The sequence below is a fragment of the Podarcis melisellensis genome (assembly GCF_964234715.1).
Source record: "Podarcis melisellensis genome assembly, chromosome: 10".
NCBI classification, from domain to species: Eukaryota; Metazoa; Chordata; class Lepidosauria; order Squamata; family Lacertidae; genus Podarcis; species Podarcis melisellensis.
The window spans coordinates 8,518,944-8,537,126 of NC_138542.1; the positions used below are offsets into that span (position 1 = coordinate 8,518,944).

The window sequence follows — 18,183 nt, forward strand, 5'->3', positions numbered from 1 at the left end:
TTCGCTTGTGGAACACATTTTTAAAATCAGCTTAACCACCCATGATATCCCTGACTTCTCTGTGACAGCTGTACACAAAATATCACTCACTCACTTTAGAAAATGCATGCAGTCGATTAGTTCACAAAGCTTCTCTGTCTTTTTATCCCAAACTTCCACAAAATAGCTATTTTTCTTCGCCAAGTAGATGGATTTGTCTACTGCTATTGAAATGATATTGGCATCACTGTGAGCCCTGTGGCATAATCTGAGGGGCGGAAAAGAAAAAATCACATTGATATACGATAATACAGAACATATAACATATGTTTGCAAAGATGGGAAGTTTACAATACACACCTCTGAAAAGCTTGGTGGACTCTCCCCATCCCTGTAATAACCTAGATCCAAAGGCCTGTCTGCAGAAGTTCCACATCCAGAGCTGTTCACCTCCTCTGAAAATCCACTCCTAGGGGTTAAGGTACCCTTCAAAAAAATGTGTGCCACAGTGGGAGAGGATACTTCCCTTCCCCAGCACCAGCTCACACAGATAAGTATGGTACTTTCTGCTTTTACACAGAAATCTCTGGGTACTGGCCAATATTCAGAGTTATCCTCAGTGGCTACATGTTTGAATTTAATGTGTGTCCAAACTAAGTCTGACTGGCATCAATAATGCCATCACTCTAGTGCCAAATTAATCCCCCCCCCCAATAGTTGTTGGTTTAGCTGACGGTTGGTTGGCTTCCTCTGCTTTTTCAGCTGCCTTTGCTCTGAATTTCATTGTTCTGTTGTGGTGTATTTCATGTTCTATACCAGTGGTTCTCAACCTTTTATTGGCCTAAGCATCTCTAAAACCCTGATGTTCCCCTGTGACGTATAATTATTATTATTCAAAAAGTGAACTCCTATTCACGTGGAGGAAGCATAGAAGGACATTAACGGTTAATAACGCATTCTTAAATTGCCCCACTTAAAAATCAAATTGCCCCCCTGTGGGGTGTGTGCCCCACGTTGGGAACCTCGGTTCTATACCCAGCCTAGTATCTGTAAGTTGAAGGGTCAGCAACTCCTATAATCCTTGCACATTGAAAATGCTGGCTGGGGCCAATGAGAGTTAAGAGTTCAACAACATCTGGAGGGCATCACATGACCACCTCTGATGTAGATACGTGCAGATAATGTGCAAACGTTTATATATGCTCAATGAGGGCTTGATTTATTGCTGATTGACGTCACTTAAGACTGCCTCCATGACATCCATGGATTTGTTCAGATCAGCTTCTGGGCATCCAAAATTCACAAGGAAAAATCAGTGGGAGTTTGCAAAAAAAGTGTATTCCAGGATGTTTATAAGAAATACACATGGATCAGCATAATAGAAATAAATGGAAAATTCATCTGACAAAGGTGTGCAGCGTTTATGCAAGCGTGAAAGTACTTGGGACTCCCTGACCCTCAGCCATATGAATGAAAGACACTCAGCATTTGTTTGGAAACTGTAAACTGTTTGGTTAACCTTATCACACAATTTATATTTTACAAGTGATAAGGCCAAATAAGGTTTCTCATGGTTGGGCGAGGAGAATCTTATTCTCCTCATTCCACCAAAACGATGCAGATAGGATAACTGTAAAAAGAAGTACCAGGCAAAAAGAAAAGCAAGATACTTAAAAAATAAATGATGTATTTTAAAGAACACAACCAAAAGAGACAAAGGCATGTAGTGAAAATTAAAACAAATGAACTTGCATTTGGCTTGTTTTTGTCTCAATGATTTTTTGGACGCAGAAGTCATTAGAAAATGATATAATCTTTGTTCCACAGCCTCCCCAGATTGTATTTTTTTCACATGAATAAACAGATTCTCTTAAGCACATAAGAGGCGTGCTGCGGTTTCCAAGTTGTAAAATCTTCAAAGGTGCAGCATCTTTGCACTGGAAATATAGCAAAAAACATTGGTGAGAAAAATCTCCAGGCATGAATAAAACACCAGTCCCTGCTCATATACATAACTTTAAATGTTGTTATTGTTGCATGGTTATTCAACACTAACAATAACAATAAAATACCCTGCCTTTTCCCCTAGCGGTACTCAAAGCAGCTTACAAATAAAATTAAGAACTGCTAAAAAAATAGGGGGAACAATCATTAAAAACAATTAAACACTGATAAAACTATATACATATATAAAACCTGTTTGAAACCTAAAAATAATTACATCAAAAAAATACTGGAATACCATTTATATAATATGCAGAATCTAAAAGATCTAAGCATAAACAACTTAAATATAAACCAAGATGCATTCATAAGCATTATGGAGAATGAGAAAATATGAGGGGACACAATTGTTGAAGAGGGAAACATGACTAGTGAAGGAATGAAACTCAGTGCGTATGATCCACAATTCTTCTGTAATGCTATAAATGAATTTAACATTGTTTATAAAATGGATTTTGATTAAAATTCCTGAGCCGTTTGTACAGTTTACTATATTTATAAGCAAAGAGAGGAGCAGCTTAGCCATGATTTGATCATTGTGCAAAAGCCCACAGCTCATTTGTGGTAACCCATAATTTGTTTCAGGCTATGGCTTACCATAATGTGTGAAAGGGGCCTTTATGTGGCTTCCCTATTCAGTGATATTTCAATAACATCTGCTGTCAAAGCGTTTTAGAAAGACCTCTAACCTTTCAACACAAATGAAAAGGGGGAAGTTCATCAAAAACTATGCATGTGTTTCATTGCTTCAGAATTACTGGAAGATAGTGTTGCAGATGTACCTTTACTGCTGTGTCTTTAAAAACCGCTAGCTGTCCATCAGCTGTACCAGCACATAAATAGTTCTGTTTGCTGAAAGGAAACAGGGAATTTTGCAAGTATATCATTGAAATAAACTGATATATCTTACTAAACCACTGCATGATTCTTATAGAAATAACCGTTCACTGCATACTAAATGAACCATTACACAAGTATAATTTTTAGTGAGATGCACCATACATGTGTGAAATATTATGACTGGAAGTACAAATCAAATGCACTCAACTTCCTTTTTTAAAAGTCTACCCTTCAAGTCATATTGCAATTAGACACCTGCACAAAGGTGATAATAATTCTCACAACACCCGTTTAAGCTATTTGAATATGTAGGTATGAGATGCACAGGTATGTAAAATTATTTCTGGGTGGACTTTTTTTGTACTTTTCTAACACACTGTCCTAAAACTATAAATCTATTATGAAATTTCATCTATACTTAGATACAACCGTACTTTTGCTTTGCATAAGAGTAGCAGTAAAGACATGTGACAGAATCCGACATCTTCTGAAGTTGGTGCCTGGGCTTCTCCTCTTCTGCGTGAAAGACCCACAAACAACCAGAATGAGTTCCTGCTACGATCCAGTTCTCCTTCTCTGCAGAAAGAGTCACCAAGGCCATACACAATACTCTGTTATCTGCAATTTCCTGGTGGGGAACAATATATATAGTAAACATCTGGACACAATTACATAAACACATATTAGTCTTATTATTATCTTTTTATTTTACCAATTCCCTTGAATTCTAGAAAAAGATCCATCTGACTGGCTACTTTATATTTCCAAAATTAGTAGCTACCATGGGGCTATGGGACATGTAAATGCTTCTTTTTTTCTAAGGACAGCTGGTCGGGTGCACTTTCCCTTTCTCTGAACATTACACTTTTGTAAGCAGCAGTACATTAAGGAGCAAAGATTAAGTGACCAGTTCCCTGCTGCCCTTCCTCTACTCATAGCAGTAATGAACCTGGATTATTGAATGTCCAGGGAGTAGCAGCTCAAAGGAGGAAATGAATCCACTCACTGGATTCTACACGCAGATGTAGAAGTCACAGATTCTACACGCAACCTTCAGAGAAAGTACATTTATCTATGAAGGCTGACAGACTGCCATCTCCTCTGAGGACCAAGAAAGCCCTGCACAGCTTCCATTGGCCAAGTCCCGAAAAGCCTACCTCTGAATGCTAGGCTCTCCTGCATGATTGCTGACTGTGGTCCTGAAACACCTGTTCTTTTATTTTGAACCTGAACCCTTGTTCCAGTTCAGGGCTCTGACTTCTTTCCAGCGAAAAGACATACTGAGCCTGCCTCCTGTCATCTCCTTTGGGCTGTCCTCTTTTTCACTCTCAACAATTTAAAAAAACAACCAAACCTCTCAAAGTTGCATTTTATTATTATTCTTTTTTCTCTAAGTCAGGGTACCTTCCATACATTTTTATTGAATGTTTTATATGCCCGTAGGATTATAGCACTTATTGACACATAAAGAGGTTTAAAAGACAGGACTCACTGTTGCTAGGCTAACATTGAAAACTGTAACTGCTATGGTAACAATTATTGTTCCTCTACCAATTATGTAATTGAATGCTATTATGAGACTGATAGATCTGAGATGTAAAAGAAATCTCCATTACAAAATGCAAAACAAAACAAACCTTTCTATGGCATGCAAGTATATATTCATGCTGAATTAACTGTCCTCTGAGATTCTACTAAGGCATGAAGGTTATTATATACTGCATCTACCAGGACTGAAGCATTTGTATTAAGCACCAGCTTTTACACTTACCTGACACCTGTGTCCATCTGAATTTAAATCAATAAATGAGATCTGAGCTGCTTCTAAGTTTCCACTACCTATCCAGATTCCTGTCTTCTTACAACTTGGATTTGTAGCAACCATGCAATCTGCTCCAAAGGGAGAGGGTACTGAGATGTATCTCATCAAGCAGACCAGTTCTGCGGAGTTCAAAATATCATAAACCTGCAGAAATACCACATTAGTAGCAACAGTGAGTAATGGCTCCTTCTTATACATTATGTTCCTTACACCACAGTAATAAAATGCACTGCCAATACTGCATATACTGTATTGTTTAGAAAGGCATTTAATGACACATTCATTTATACAGCAGATCAGATGGTCTTTTCCACTTATAAAGACATAACCCACAGCAAATGCCTACCTGAGCAGATGTAGGTCTTTCCTGAGGATTTCCTTTCAAACACTTCTTAATTAAATCTTCAACTTCTGGCCAGGGGGTGCAGCTATATTCTTTGACAGGATCTAGAATTTAAGTTTTTGAGTTTCAGATGAAGAAAAAGAACTACACAGACCAGTGTTAAGTATACAGTCCTCTGTGCACCAGAAGCAGTTTAGTCACATGACCTGGAAAGCTTTCTGTGGACAAACACCAGCTCTCTCGGCCTGAAAGTGAGATGAGTGCCGCAACCCCATAGTCACCTTTGACTGGATTTAACTGTCCAAGGGTCCTTTACCTTTTTATAGTAAAATCAATTGCTTTTAAATTCTTGCTTACTGCAAGAATTCCTTCAGTCAAAATGGGTTTGAAAAGAATGTACATCCCTCCCATAAGTACCTTATTTTTCTGTGTATAAGACGAGGTTTTTTGCTAAGTCTTGGTTCTTTCACAGAAGAGCCCAAAATTTACTCTCAGCATCAAAACACAGAGAATTAAACAAATTACAAATTTTAAAATATTGGTCCTGACTCATGAACTCCAAGCAGTGGATGGTATACTGTTATTTAATACTGTTATGTAACCTTGTTCTCTTACACAAATATTTCATTAATCTTGCTTTAATGTTAGAATGAACCACCCCCACCCATGCAGAATTGTGTGCACACATAATACACATAATGTCCTACATACCATCTTATATGAGGACATTAAATAATGAAAAATAAACCACCAGTGAACAACCTGAGTATATCAACATAACTAAGGAGGCACAATGTATTCTGTAAACCTACACAGCAAGGGTTGAGCCAGATAGTATTAGCTGCCCTGAATTTCTGTTGGTTTTAATGGAACACTGTGTATAGAATGTTTGCAGTGCCTTCAATTTCCAGGCTACTTGATATCTTTATTCCAAACCTTTCCTCTTCTGCCTTTTTGGCTTTCAGTACTGTCTACTGCTCATGCAACAACCACTGTATTGAACACTAGCAGAAGTAAACATACCTGGCAATTTTCCATGGATAGCTAAGTCATCAAATTCATTAGGAAATTTCATGCCTTCTAATATTCTCCCACCAGCTGTTAAAATGTCATACAGGAGCAAGCCAAATGAATAAACATCAGCTTGCTGGTTGTAAATAACATTTCCTCTTGCAACTTCTGGTGCTCTGAAGCCTAAAAAATAATACCCAAGTCATTAATTGTTGTGCTTCTTGCCATTCTGCTGCTGAATTTGTTGTTTTAATTTAGGAATCTCAAGTTATGTTAAGCGACATAAGAACTTCACATGAACACCAACTATTTAGGGCATAAAATGAGCCGAGAGCTTCCAGAAAGCAATCATGAATGTTAATGTCTCTCTTTCCACAGAAGCATAATATGCAAAGGAGAATAAGAAAGTCACCGAAAGACTTTATACACAGGCTCTCATACATCTACTCAAAGTCCAAGCTGGCTATGGAGTCAACAAGCAACAACCCCAAAGGTAAATTGAAACTTTTGACCATGAGAGACTGTCCCATACTAATGCAATATGGAGATCTGACTTATACTGAGTCAGACCATTAGTCTATCTAGCTCAGTAGTTTACACTGAATGGCTCTCAAGTCAGGGGATTCTCCAGCCAAATCTGGATATGCTCAGGATTAAACATGAGACCGTCTGCATGCAAAGCAGATTTTGTTTTTCAAATTCAATAAAGATTCTGTGCCTGTTTTAAGATGCAACCCCACCACTACTTACCCGAGAGTAATATAATCATATAATAATAATTTATTATTTGTACCCCGTCCATCTGGCTGGGTCTCCCCAGCCACTCTGGGCAGCTTCCAACAAAGATTAGAAATACATTAAGTAAGCACCATTTAACCCAATGGAACTTATTTTTGAGTAGACATGACTAGGATTGGACTGCAAGCCAGCTTATTAAAATAACACATGTTGAAACATCTTATTCTGTATCCCTAAACAGTCCTGCTCAGTGGTTTTACAGAGACATAGGAAAAGAAGCAATCATGTATGCTCAAGGAAAGGCTTATGAAGATGAAAAATTGCCATCACTACCTGCAGGACCCTGACAGGGTTCTAGGAAGCAGGAGTTAATCCTGTGTTCCCAAATGGAAAAGAGTAATCGTTTACTTTAAAACCATTTCCCCTTAGGATGGGGAGAGTCGGGCTGGTCACTGGCTTTGGAAAATTTACCGTATTTTTCGCCCCGTAGGGCGCACCAGCCCATAGGACGCACCTAGTTTTTTGGGGGGGAAATAATAAGAAAAAACAATTATTCCCCCCGCAGGTGCGGGGCTGGGGCAGGGGAAGCCCGAGCTTCCCCCGACCCCAGAGCCCAGAACAGGCTGCTATCCGCTAGCCGTGGGAGAGCTGTGCGAAGTCGCGCAGCTCTCCCACAGCTAGCGGAGAGCTGCGCGAAGCCCGAAGCCTGGGGGGCACTGAGCTCAGCGCACGCCCCTAGGCTTCGGGTGCAGGCACCTCTCCCCAAGCCATGGGAGAGCTGTGCGACTTCGCGCAGCCCTCCCATGGCTTGCAGAGAGCTTCCTGAAGCCTGGAGAGCGAGAGGGGTCGGTGCGCACCAACCCCTCTCGCTCTCCAGGCTTCAGCGAAAGCCTGCATTCGCCCCATAGGACGCACATACATTTCCCCTTCATTTTTGGAGTGGAAAAAGTGCGTCCTATAGGGCAAAAAATACGGTAGTTCTTCTAAACTGCATTTCTCAAATGTGTCACAATGTTAACCTTGTTACACTACAAGAGACTCACGTGATACCTTGATTTGATTAAATATGAAGTCCTTCATACCTGGTGTGCCCTCAGATGTTTTTATCCCCATTCTACAGCAATACTGGGCGATACCATAATCGGCAATCTTTGCAATGACCGCTGAATTGGGATACAGTGTAAAGAGAAGCACATTGTGGGGCTTTAGATCACGGTAGATGATCATTGCTGAATGCAGATACCTGTGAGAAAAATATATCTATTGGAAATATTGAAAATGAGAAGTAGTGCCAGTCCACAAGGCAGCTTCAAAACATCTAGTCATATGCAAACAGAGTGCACAACACTTCAGATTTATCAAATTTAGGAAATCCATTAGTATAAGTGAAAATCACTTAGCAGAAATATAATATTCAGAAACATGTATTGCAATGGGGGGAAAACCCATTTTTGTTTTTTTGTGCTGAAACAAATATTTAAGGATAGTTTTACCTTAAGCCATCGGCTACATGTAGAGCTATCCTGTGCTGGAGTGTTCTGGTTAGACTGGCATTGTCTTGTTGCAGCAATCGATCTAGAGACCCTTTTGGTGCTAATTCCATGACAAGCATTCGGGGACGCACTGCTGCAGCCAGCAAGAGCACTAAACTAGGGTGATGAAGATGGCAAAGCACTGCAAGTTCCTAGAAACAGTAAAATTAAAATGAAACAACAGAAGCACAAGCAATGGTTTTTCAGTGGCAGTTCTGTGCTCAGGTGGGTGTGAGGTCAAATAGATTATTGGAGCCAACTCTATCTTGTATGCACAAAGTGTCAGAAAACAATTTGGGAAGGGCTTCTAAATTTCTACCTTGCCAGTATTATACAACAAGTTATTGTGTTAACTTGTAATAACTTCCCTACAAGCCAGAAACACAATTTCTTAAAAGTTAAGGTAATTCAAATATTAATAGCCCCCATTTCTTTTACAGAGGAAATCCACAAGCCATTAAAATATAAGCATAAAAAATACAAAAACACAAAAATAACCCTGGGATACAAAAACCTGGGGATAACCAGTTTCCCCAACTAGCAGTACTACTGTCTTATCTGGATTTAAATTGTTCACCCAGTCCCTCAAGGCATTCAAAAAGTGGTTCACAATATTAAGAAAGTGAGTTTTTCTTCTTTTAAGCTGCTGAAACCTTCAGAATGGGTGCTTCTCCCAAACAAGCTCTTCAAAGACTTACTTGTCTTAGAAGTCTAAGAGATGTGTGCTTATTAAAAATCTTTACAGCTGCCTCATTTCCACTGTAAGAAGCACGGTATACAGATCCAAATCCACCATCACCTTTCCCGAAAGAAAACAGAACACAATGTTAAAAATATATAGATTGCAATCCATCCCAAATTTGCCAGGGCCCTTTCTTTAAAATATACAGTACAAAGAATTCCTTTTTGTATGTTCTACAATATAGGTGCTCCCTATACTTCTCAAGAACTGGTCAATGAACAAGTTAAATTAGGCCTCATATAATTTATCAATCAATTTGCACAGTTAATCTATTTTAGTCAACTCAGAATAAAATGGATAAATGTTAAAATGTTATGTACTAGGGTAATCAGGGTGCTCAGTACCAATAGCCCCTCTCTCATATAAGTATGCCCCTCTTGATTCAAGGAATGTATACCAATTTGGAAAATTATACAAGCTGGCAGTCTCACAGCTATAGCAACAATAATAGTTACCTAGGAGAAATTCTGGTGTTTGGCAAAATACTAGTTCCTCATTTTTCAACATTATGTTTCTAGGTAAATCGGCCAGTATCAGGTCTGGAGCAATTCGGGCAATTGCAATAGTACATTTTGGCTGATCTGGATTCACCAAGAGGTCACCTATATGGATGAAAAGAAACAAAAATACAAAAGATTGAACAAAGAGATTGTCACAGTCCGGGTCATTGGCAGCAGCAGTCCAGACCCGACACGCCAGGACCAGGCTATAGATGGTAACAATGCTAAGAAGTTCAACAGGGGACAGAAACTGGAGGAGGAGAAGGAACTGGAGCAAGGCTAGGAATGCTGAAGTAGGATCAGGAACTGGATCAGGAGCAAAAGTAGGTCTGCCATGTGGTGTTAAAGAAGGATAGAACTTTGTTTATGTATGCTACAACAGCAGCAAGGATTCTTATTGCAAAGTATTGGAAGACATCAGAGCTACCCACCTTGGAAGAATGGCAGATGAAAATGATAGACTACATGGGACTGGCAGAGATGACGGGCAGAATCCGAGACCAGGAGAAAGAGACAGTGGAAGAAGATTGGAAGAAATTTAAAGATTATCTTGATAAGTATTATAAAATTAATGAAGGTTAGAAAGACATGGGTTGGAAAATAATACGGTGTTCAGAGATGCTAAATAAGAAAAGGAATGGAATTGTCAAAAAACTGGTAAATAAGGGAATGGATTTACTGACTGGATAAGGAAAATAGAATACAGAACGGGGAGGTATGAGGGAGTCGGGGAAAGTAGGTTGAGAAAATAAGGTTTGAAATTATACTTGTTGTTTTTGTTTATGTTTGTTTTTATTGTTGTGGTTTTGTTTTTATATGTTTTCAATTGAAACTTCAATAAATATTATTTTTTTTAAAAAAAGTAGGAACTGGCAACAGCCGGGAATAAACCATGTTGTTGTGGCAAAGAGCCAGGGGAAAATGTATCTCCTGATCTGGCCACACCTGCCAGGCTACACCTGACTCCCCCAAAACAAACACAGCAAAGGCCTGGTTCTGCAACTCCTCACTGCGCTCAGGACCTGGCCCCTGCAAATACTCATGGTATCCATTATTCCATGCATATATGTATTAGGATACATATAAAATTCTATGTACCTTTGAATAATAAATGCCATGTATTTAAAGAGGTTAAATGGCATCATTTGTTGTAAAGCATAAAATGAAAACACTGATCTGTTGTTAAAGGTCCTCTGGACAGAGGGTTTCTGTAACTTGAAAGATCAAATCAAACAGCTTATTACCACTGTGAAACTTCTGTTATTTTGGAAGGTGCAAAATCTTGGCTTATAGCTGTAGACATATGTATTTGTGTACATATTTTGAACATATTTGTACAAAATATTGTACATATTTTGTGTACATCATTGTACTGGGAGCTGGATAGAAGCACACAGAAACCACAGAAGTGATAAATATAATAATATCCAGAGCTGCAGTCCGTATTATATTTGTACTGGCAGTTAACAGAAGCTGTTTGGAGTTTACCATCCAGGATGAAGTTGATCCTAGGAGTTCCTGAGTGCAGCTGATCTCAGCAGTGTTTGCATTCGGTGCTGAATTTAAATTCAGTACAAAAACCAAGTTGTGCCACTGACGGATTGGCTGCATTTGGGAGGCTCCTGAGTGGAACCAATCGCAGTGGGCCTTGTATTTGGCACCAAATGCAAGCTTTGCTTGCAGAGAAACAATTGGGAGTGCACTGTTATGCTCACAATAGTTCTTTTGCAGACATGGCTGCATAAACTCCATGCCTGATATCAAACGATGTCAGGTGTGGGGCATCTTGGTGGGACTTGGGGAAAACAGTCTCATGACCAAATTGGGATCCTTGGTGGTCCTAAATCACGCCTCCCAGGCTGAAGGTCCCCTACCTGTGAATTAGGCTATCTGTGATAAAAATATGAGTATATTGATGAGAACAGATATACATTTATTTGCACACTGAAAAGGTATTTCAGGATAGCTTTGTTAAAGCTCTAGATACCTTCTTCTGTTTTTTTCAGAAGGTCATCAAGTAATATTTGCTGGTGCTCCTCACCATCCTCAAAGCTATACAAAGCCCATTTTTTCAAGAGTGTTTCTCCTTCACCACAAACATCCACTTCTAGCAAGCCCGGAAACCATTCTTCCATAAGAGAATCAATGTGGTCAACAACTTGCCCCAAGAGGATGCAACCTGAATGAGAGTCAAGAAAATGTTATTCGGACCGTGGTGTGCTACAGCTGCAAAGTGCAAACCCAACAGCATTCTCCTCTCAAAAATATTCACTCTGATGTAAGTTTAACCTTTTCTGCAAGAAGGCACAGTAATTTTGAGGAAACTGTTTGGGTTGTTTTCAAAAACTGCCGATTCCACCAGGCAATAGGCTTCAGGTGACCAGTTCAGATATATGCCTTGCCTCCAGTACATCCTGTTAGGACGAAGAGCTCGTTCTGCAGAGAAAGAAAGAAATAGCTTAGCAAAACTATTTTCCTGCTGTAAGTCTACACAGGTTATCTGACAAAGCACACCACCTCTTAGCTATATATTGCCATGATTTTATATCACTGCATGAAAGTGCAAAGCATAAGCACGTAAGTAACTGCATATTTGCACGTTAGTATGGCTTCAGAATCAGTTGAGAAAGATAAACTGAAATAATGAAATATTGATTCAGCAAAGGCTAGGATTCAACTATAATACATTAAAAATTAGTAAGCTCCATTTATTTATTTCAACTTTTCCTCCCCCGTGCCCACCCCAATTTGTAATTTTTTAAATAACATACTACTGTATCAGGAATCTGATTTATACCAGTTCAGAACACTGATTTATACTGGATCAGACTACCATTTAATATTCTTATTGTTTATTCCTGACTTGGCAGCAATTTTCCAGCAACAGAGGTATTTTGTTAAATAGAGATCCTAGGGATTGAATCTGGGGCCTTCTGTATGATCTATGGTCACTTCCCCTTACTAATGCCATGTAAAAATATTAGAAATCAAACAGAAAATATAAAAACCCCAACAGTTTTTTTTAAAGGAAACAAAAAGAAGTCAGCAATTTTAATATTAAGAGTTCTGAGTTACTTTCAACATTGCATTGGGATACTGTTCCCTCTCCCACCCAAGACTCCCTATGTTTAATCATGTTTTAGCCAAGGAGAACAATAATGGAGCCATGTGAAAATTAATGTACCTCTTCCTGAAAGAATAAATGGTGACACTTCAAGCAACCTGTTGATTAGCCTGGACCAGAATCCCATGGGAAAATAGGGCATTTCATACAGCCTAATGATAATTTCAGAGTTTTCACAGTGTGGTAACTCTATCACAGGCCTATTATCAGACAAGCTGGAAGAAAAAGTAAAGTTGTTCTTAATATTTCTGATTTTATTATTTTTTTCGATAGACTGACAGCAGGAGTTAGAAGTAGCCAGAATATGCAATGAGTCTCTTTCTCAGGTGTTCTTCATAGTTCTGATTAGTGGGCAAGTCTAAAAAGGCCAAAGATAAAACAAGTCATGAAGTTCTAACACTACATTTCCTTAACACAGCACCTGCTTTCAAGCCTTTTGTTTACCTGCTTGGAACAAGGAGCTGATCTTCTCCTAGTGGCAGTGCTATCTGAAACTTCTCCAGAAGCCTGAAGTATTTACACATGTAAACCTTAGGAAATTTGCTTTTCTTTAGCAGGAAGTTCTCTACATCGGTACGCTTTATGATTCCCTTTGGGTACTTAGGAAAGCCTTCGACCTTCACTGTCAAGATCTAGGGAAAAGAAACAAAACTCAGAGTTCTTGAAAAAGAAGTGGGGCTTGAAGCAGGAAGGCAAGAGGTCGAGGTGTACTCAGTTGGTCACAAAAAAAGACAACATCTGAAAACTCACCTGTGCCATGATTTTACATAGCCATTTAGGGTCCACAAAATACAAGTCGCTTAGCTGAAGTGCTGGATCTTGAAAATGGAGCAGAACACCTGGGTGAAGAGCAGCACAAATTAATATTTTAATCAACACATATTGCACTTGTAGATATTAGCGCTGCTTGGTTCTTATGGTAGGTTGGACCCCAAATGGCCAAGAGCAAGACTCCACTGAATCTTAAAGGAAGAAGACAATTTTGATGGAACTGCGTTTGGATTAGGAATGGGGAAATCTGTCAGTTTTGTTTTCTATTTTTTCCAATCTTATGTTCACTTCTTCACGTTTCCACATCAGCTTGTGATTTTATTTTCTTCAAAAGATCTTCAATAAGATTCACCAGCATTTTAGTGCAAATTTCTCCCAATATACCCATTTTTGCAAAGCAATTTTCACTAATGCAACAATACGAATCTCAGCAGTTGTCTATTTATTTTAGAAGATATTCTACTTCAGATCAATATCAAAACTTTTATACGTGGGGTGTGCTATTCTTAGCAGAAATAAACAAACAGAAAGGTACATACAGTGGTACCTCCGGTTACGAACTTAATTCGTTCCGGAGGTCCGTTCTTAACCTGAAACTGTTCTTAATCTGAGGCGCACTTTTGCTAATGGGGCCTTCTGCTGCCACCGTGCATGACTTCCGCTCGCATCCTGGGTCAAAGTTCACTACCAGGAGCATCTACTTCCAGGTTAGTGGAGCTCATTACCCAAAGCGTTAGTAAGGAGGACGGTACGTAACCTGAGGTTCCACTGTAGTACATTTTCAGACATGGATAGATTGTTTAAAATTTTGGGGCAGTACTGCAGGTAAGCAAGGGGCTTCCAATCATTTAAAAATTCCCTTGAAAATAGTCTCACGCAACAAAACTATGCTAGAGCGAAGGAAGAAATATACATTGTTGCAGCGAACACATTTCCTAAACACATTTCTACTTGCTAAAATGCAAGGAGAGGCATTTGCAGAGGAGCAGTGATGGGTAGCATCTTTACCTTTTTTCTTGCCTATCTATTCTCCCTACAGATACCTTCCTCAGGGTCGTCTCTCTCCTAGTTAAGGGTATGAGTCTATAGGAATCCAGCTGTAAGAAAAAATGGAGGGAGGGAGGGTGGAAAGGACGCAGAAGCTAAGAACAACATATTTTGATGATGCATGTTACCTGATTCATTCAGAAAGTGAACAGCATGTGGGAGCTCATTTTCATCCAACTGCAATTGGTTTTCTTGCACCAATTCTAACAACCGCTTGTGGTCAATCACAGGAAATTCAGCTGGAACATTTTTGCATTCCTCTAAAATTCTCTTCTGAAGTTCCAAGTAGCTGTCTGGGATTAGCTGCCCAACAACGGGCTGGTCTCCGATCTGTAGAACAAACATGCTTTGTTTATAGACTTTTTAATGAATTCTTTAGTGATGGGTCAAACCTCCCTACTCAGGTTTGGAAAACTAAATGATTTATCCCAAAACTTGGGGGACAGTTTGGTCAAGTCTGAACCCATTTCTAGGTCAAACTGGACCTCATCACAACCATGATGTCATGGGAAATGGAACTCCAAATCCTGGCTGGCCGGCCTCCACTCTGCCCATTCAGTAGTCTGGGCAGTTGCTGTGGTGGAAGAAGATGGGAAGTTCTTCACCCCCTGCTCTTGTACTCTGTCAGAGCAGGGGGTGGTTTTCCCAATGCTACTGACCTCAGCAGTGCTGGCTCAGTCAAAGCAGTGTGCTAAGACAGTGGAGGAAGGAGACATCCTTCTATTATTCCACTGCCAAAACTCATTGTCCTTCTGCTAGCAGGTGAAGACAGTTTTATTCCAACAGGCCATTTGGAACTGACACTTTTTAAGGAGAGGGCTTTTAAAAGTGGTGTGCTATTTTTATTACCAGTATTTTAATAGATTTGTTTTCATATTGTTTTAATTCTATTAGAATTTGATTACTTTTAAACTATTGTCTTTTTTTTTTATCTTTTTGTATTTTTTCATGATAATTTGTGCAAGCCACCTTGAATCCCACTCTGGGAAAAAGGCAAGCAAAAACAACCACAACAAATCTTAAGAGAAAACAAGAGAGTGTGTTTTAAGACATAGAAATGTATAAATCCATCTGACTTATTTCTACTGTTCTCGACTGACAATTCACAGGACACTGTGCATAATACTTGACTTCTAGTTCCAAATCTCTTCTCCCTTCACTTGATTAGATTTATACCCCACACCTTTGTACAAAGGAGCCCAAAGGTGGCTTTACTGGGGTACTTTGCATTATTTACAATTTCTCTGAAGCCTTTACAGTCACTGTCTATGCAATGAGAATAACTTATGAACTAATTTTTCTTGTAAGGTTATGATATAAGGATTGGTAAAATGTTTTTTGCACATTAGAAGAGAAGAGTTTGGATCTGATATCCGCTTTATCGCTACCCTAAGGAATCTCAAAGCGGCTAACAATCTCCTTTCCCTTCCTCCCCCACAACAAACACTCTGTGTGGTGAGTGAGGCTGAGAGACTTCAGAGAAGTGTGACTAGCCCATGGTCACCCAGCAGCTGCATGTGGAGGAGCCGGGAAGTGAACCTGGTTCACCAGATTATGAATCTACCACTCTTAACCACTAAACTACATTGGCTCATTAAGGAGATATATTGCAGATTATGTAGTAGTTCCGATTAATGGCCCCATAAGCTTTGATTCAACTGTGCAAGCCTTAAAGAACAAAGTGCTACAGCAAACTTTCCTGCATGTGAACGTGTATCTATATGAATGGCATGGCTTACTTTGAAATTCAGACTCTCCTTTATTATAGTTTTTCTAAGTTTCATCATAGCATCAGACTCTTCAGTAGCATTCACAAAATGGTAATCTCGGATTGCTGGAAATCCCCTCTGATTCATCAGTTCCTTGGTAATTTTGTTGACACAAGCTCTACGCTGTTTGTCATTAGAGATGTCTAAATGAGTACCGATGAGAATCACAGGTGAAGATGAAGCTCGGGCCTGCAAAGAACATATAATTACAGTGCTTAATTAAGATTCTCATCCAGTATATAATATACAGCTTTTAGGATGGTTTTGTTGAGTCAGTCAGTGCCCCTACACTTTGGAGTATATTTCCCATAAAGTGCATCACATATAGTTTGGATATTCAACAGTCGATGCAGTCAATGGTTTATGATTTCTCTGAACTGAGACAAACTATGAGCCCAGGATTGGACATAATGCTAAACCAAACCAAGACTTAGCTTCAGGTAGATTAGGAGAAGAGCATTGCACAGCCATGAACTTTGGTCTGGAATCTTGATTGTTTGAGCTAAATCATGGTTTGGCTTGGCATTCTGTGCAAACTGGGAAACTATGTAATGTTATATGCAGACTTGAAAAGCGAATATAGAAAATTTGTCCATCTATGATCTTATGCAACATTTTATGAGCGTAGTACAAAACATGTTATTGTTACTATATCTATTAAATTCATAATTTTATAAACTCTATAAGAAAATATGAAGAAAAAACAACAGTATCTAAGATAGGCCAATAACACTGTCAGGAAAAGCCTGAGCACACAAATGTGTTTTCAACAAACTTTGGACCCACCTTACTGGGGGTACCTCCAGTATGATAAAGTTACCTTAATATTAAACAGCCACGGCTTCATAGCATCCACTTCAGCCTCTCCTTTGCTAAGGTCATAAACAGTAAGGTACAGAGCTCTCTGGGTCATAAAGTGGGGGTGAGCACTGTAGAATTCCTCCTGGCCTAAATAACAACATCATTTTTTTGTGTTATGCGCTTGCTTTTTCTCTCTCCTCTAGGTCACAGAAAACCACAATAACATTCCTATGCTGTAATCTGCACAACCTCCAGTTCTTACAGAAAAACCCCAGAGTTCAAATCTTTTTAGGCTAAGAAAAAAAATAACATTGCACAGCTTGAGAGGCACCTTGTTCTGAAAAGCTCCCCACAAACACATCAGGAGAGTCCGAATTAGGTAACCACACTCCCAAGAATCCTGAAATTTGGAAGCAGTATTGATATTCTTACGCTCAGATTTGACAGGATCCAGAGAACAGTTCCAGTTTCTTTCTTCTCTGCAACAATTTCCACTGCTGTTAATATTGGAAGGATATTAGACGTTTTGCAACAAAATTAACCAAAGGGAAAGGTCCAGAGAGTGCTCTCCCCAGGGAGGTTTGCCTGGTGCCTTCATTAGGTGTTAGGTGAAAACATTCCTTTTCTTTCAGGTTTTTAAACAATCTAAGGCCTTTTAAACTATGTGTGTGTGTCCAGGGGTGGGGGAGGTATTTTTTGTTTTTTATTGTGCTATGTTTTTTGTGTTTTTATACTGTAAACCACCCTGTGATCCTTGAATGAAGGGTGGTATATAAATTGAATAAATAAATAAATAAATAAATAAATAAGCAGGCTGCAAGTTGTGCACAGAATTATCTTGCGTCTGCATGCTTAAGTCTTTGAAACCTAGCAATTATCTCTATTTCTATGACTACTAAACCAGACCGAACACCTTACCTATCAAGGCTGACAAAACACTTTCATTACAAACGTTCAATGACCACTTGCATTTTCACATTGCTAAAATGTTATGAGCCACCCAATATTTACTATGTAACCTAATATTGTTTTGATGAATCAATGCAAGCTGGATTTGGACAAGGCTGGAAGTTCATAATACACATTTCTACTGAGAACTTACACCAGCCACTGCCTTGTGCATAGGTCTGAACCAAGTAGACTAAGGCCATGCAGTTATT

General features: G+C 39.2%; 1 protein-coding gene across 1 annotated transcript in view; it reads right to left on the minus strand.

Annotated features, from left to right (window-relative positions):
• The window catches only part of LRRK2 (leucine rich repeat kinase 2), an 83,387-nt gene that overhangs the window by 7,102 nt on the left and 58,102 nt on the right, over positions 1-18,183 (minus strand). The window contains exons 30-48 of the mRNA XM_081927586.1: positions 17,043-17,170; positions 16,193-16,411; positions 14,582-14,783; positions 13,386-13,474; positions 13,080-13,267; positions 12,696-12,850; positions 11,801-11,947; positions 11,499-11,690; positions 9,467-9,613; positions 8,968-9,068; positions 8,231-8,421; positions 7,820-7,980; positions 6,012-6,182; positions 4,992-5,092; positions 4,595-4,789; positions 3,258-3,451; positions 2,766-2,835; positions 1,732-1,916; positions 95-247 (exon numbers count right to left, since the gene is read on the minus strand). Of these exons, the coding sequence (XP_081783712.1) occupies positions 95-247; positions 1,732-1,916; positions 2,766-2,835; positions 3,258-3,451; positions 4,595-4,789; positions 4,992-5,092; positions 6,012-6,182; positions 7,820-7,980; positions 8,231-8,421; positions 8,968-9,068; positions 9,467-9,613; positions 11,499-11,690; positions 11,801-11,947; positions 12,696-12,850; positions 13,080-13,267; positions 13,386-13,474; positions 14,582-14,783; positions 16,193-16,411; positions 17,043-17,170 (2,989 nt within the window). The remainder of the gene's footprint in view (positions 1-94; positions 248-1,731; positions 1,917-2,765; positions 2,836-3,257; positions 3,452-4,594; positions 4,790-4,991; positions 5,093-6,011; positions 6,183-7,819; positions 7,981-8,230; positions 8,422-8,967; positions 9,069-9,466; positions 9,614-11,498; positions 11,691-11,800; positions 11,948-12,695; positions 12,851-13,079; positions 13,268-13,385; positions 13,475-14,581; positions 14,784-16,192; positions 16,412-17,042; positions 17,171-18,183) is intronic.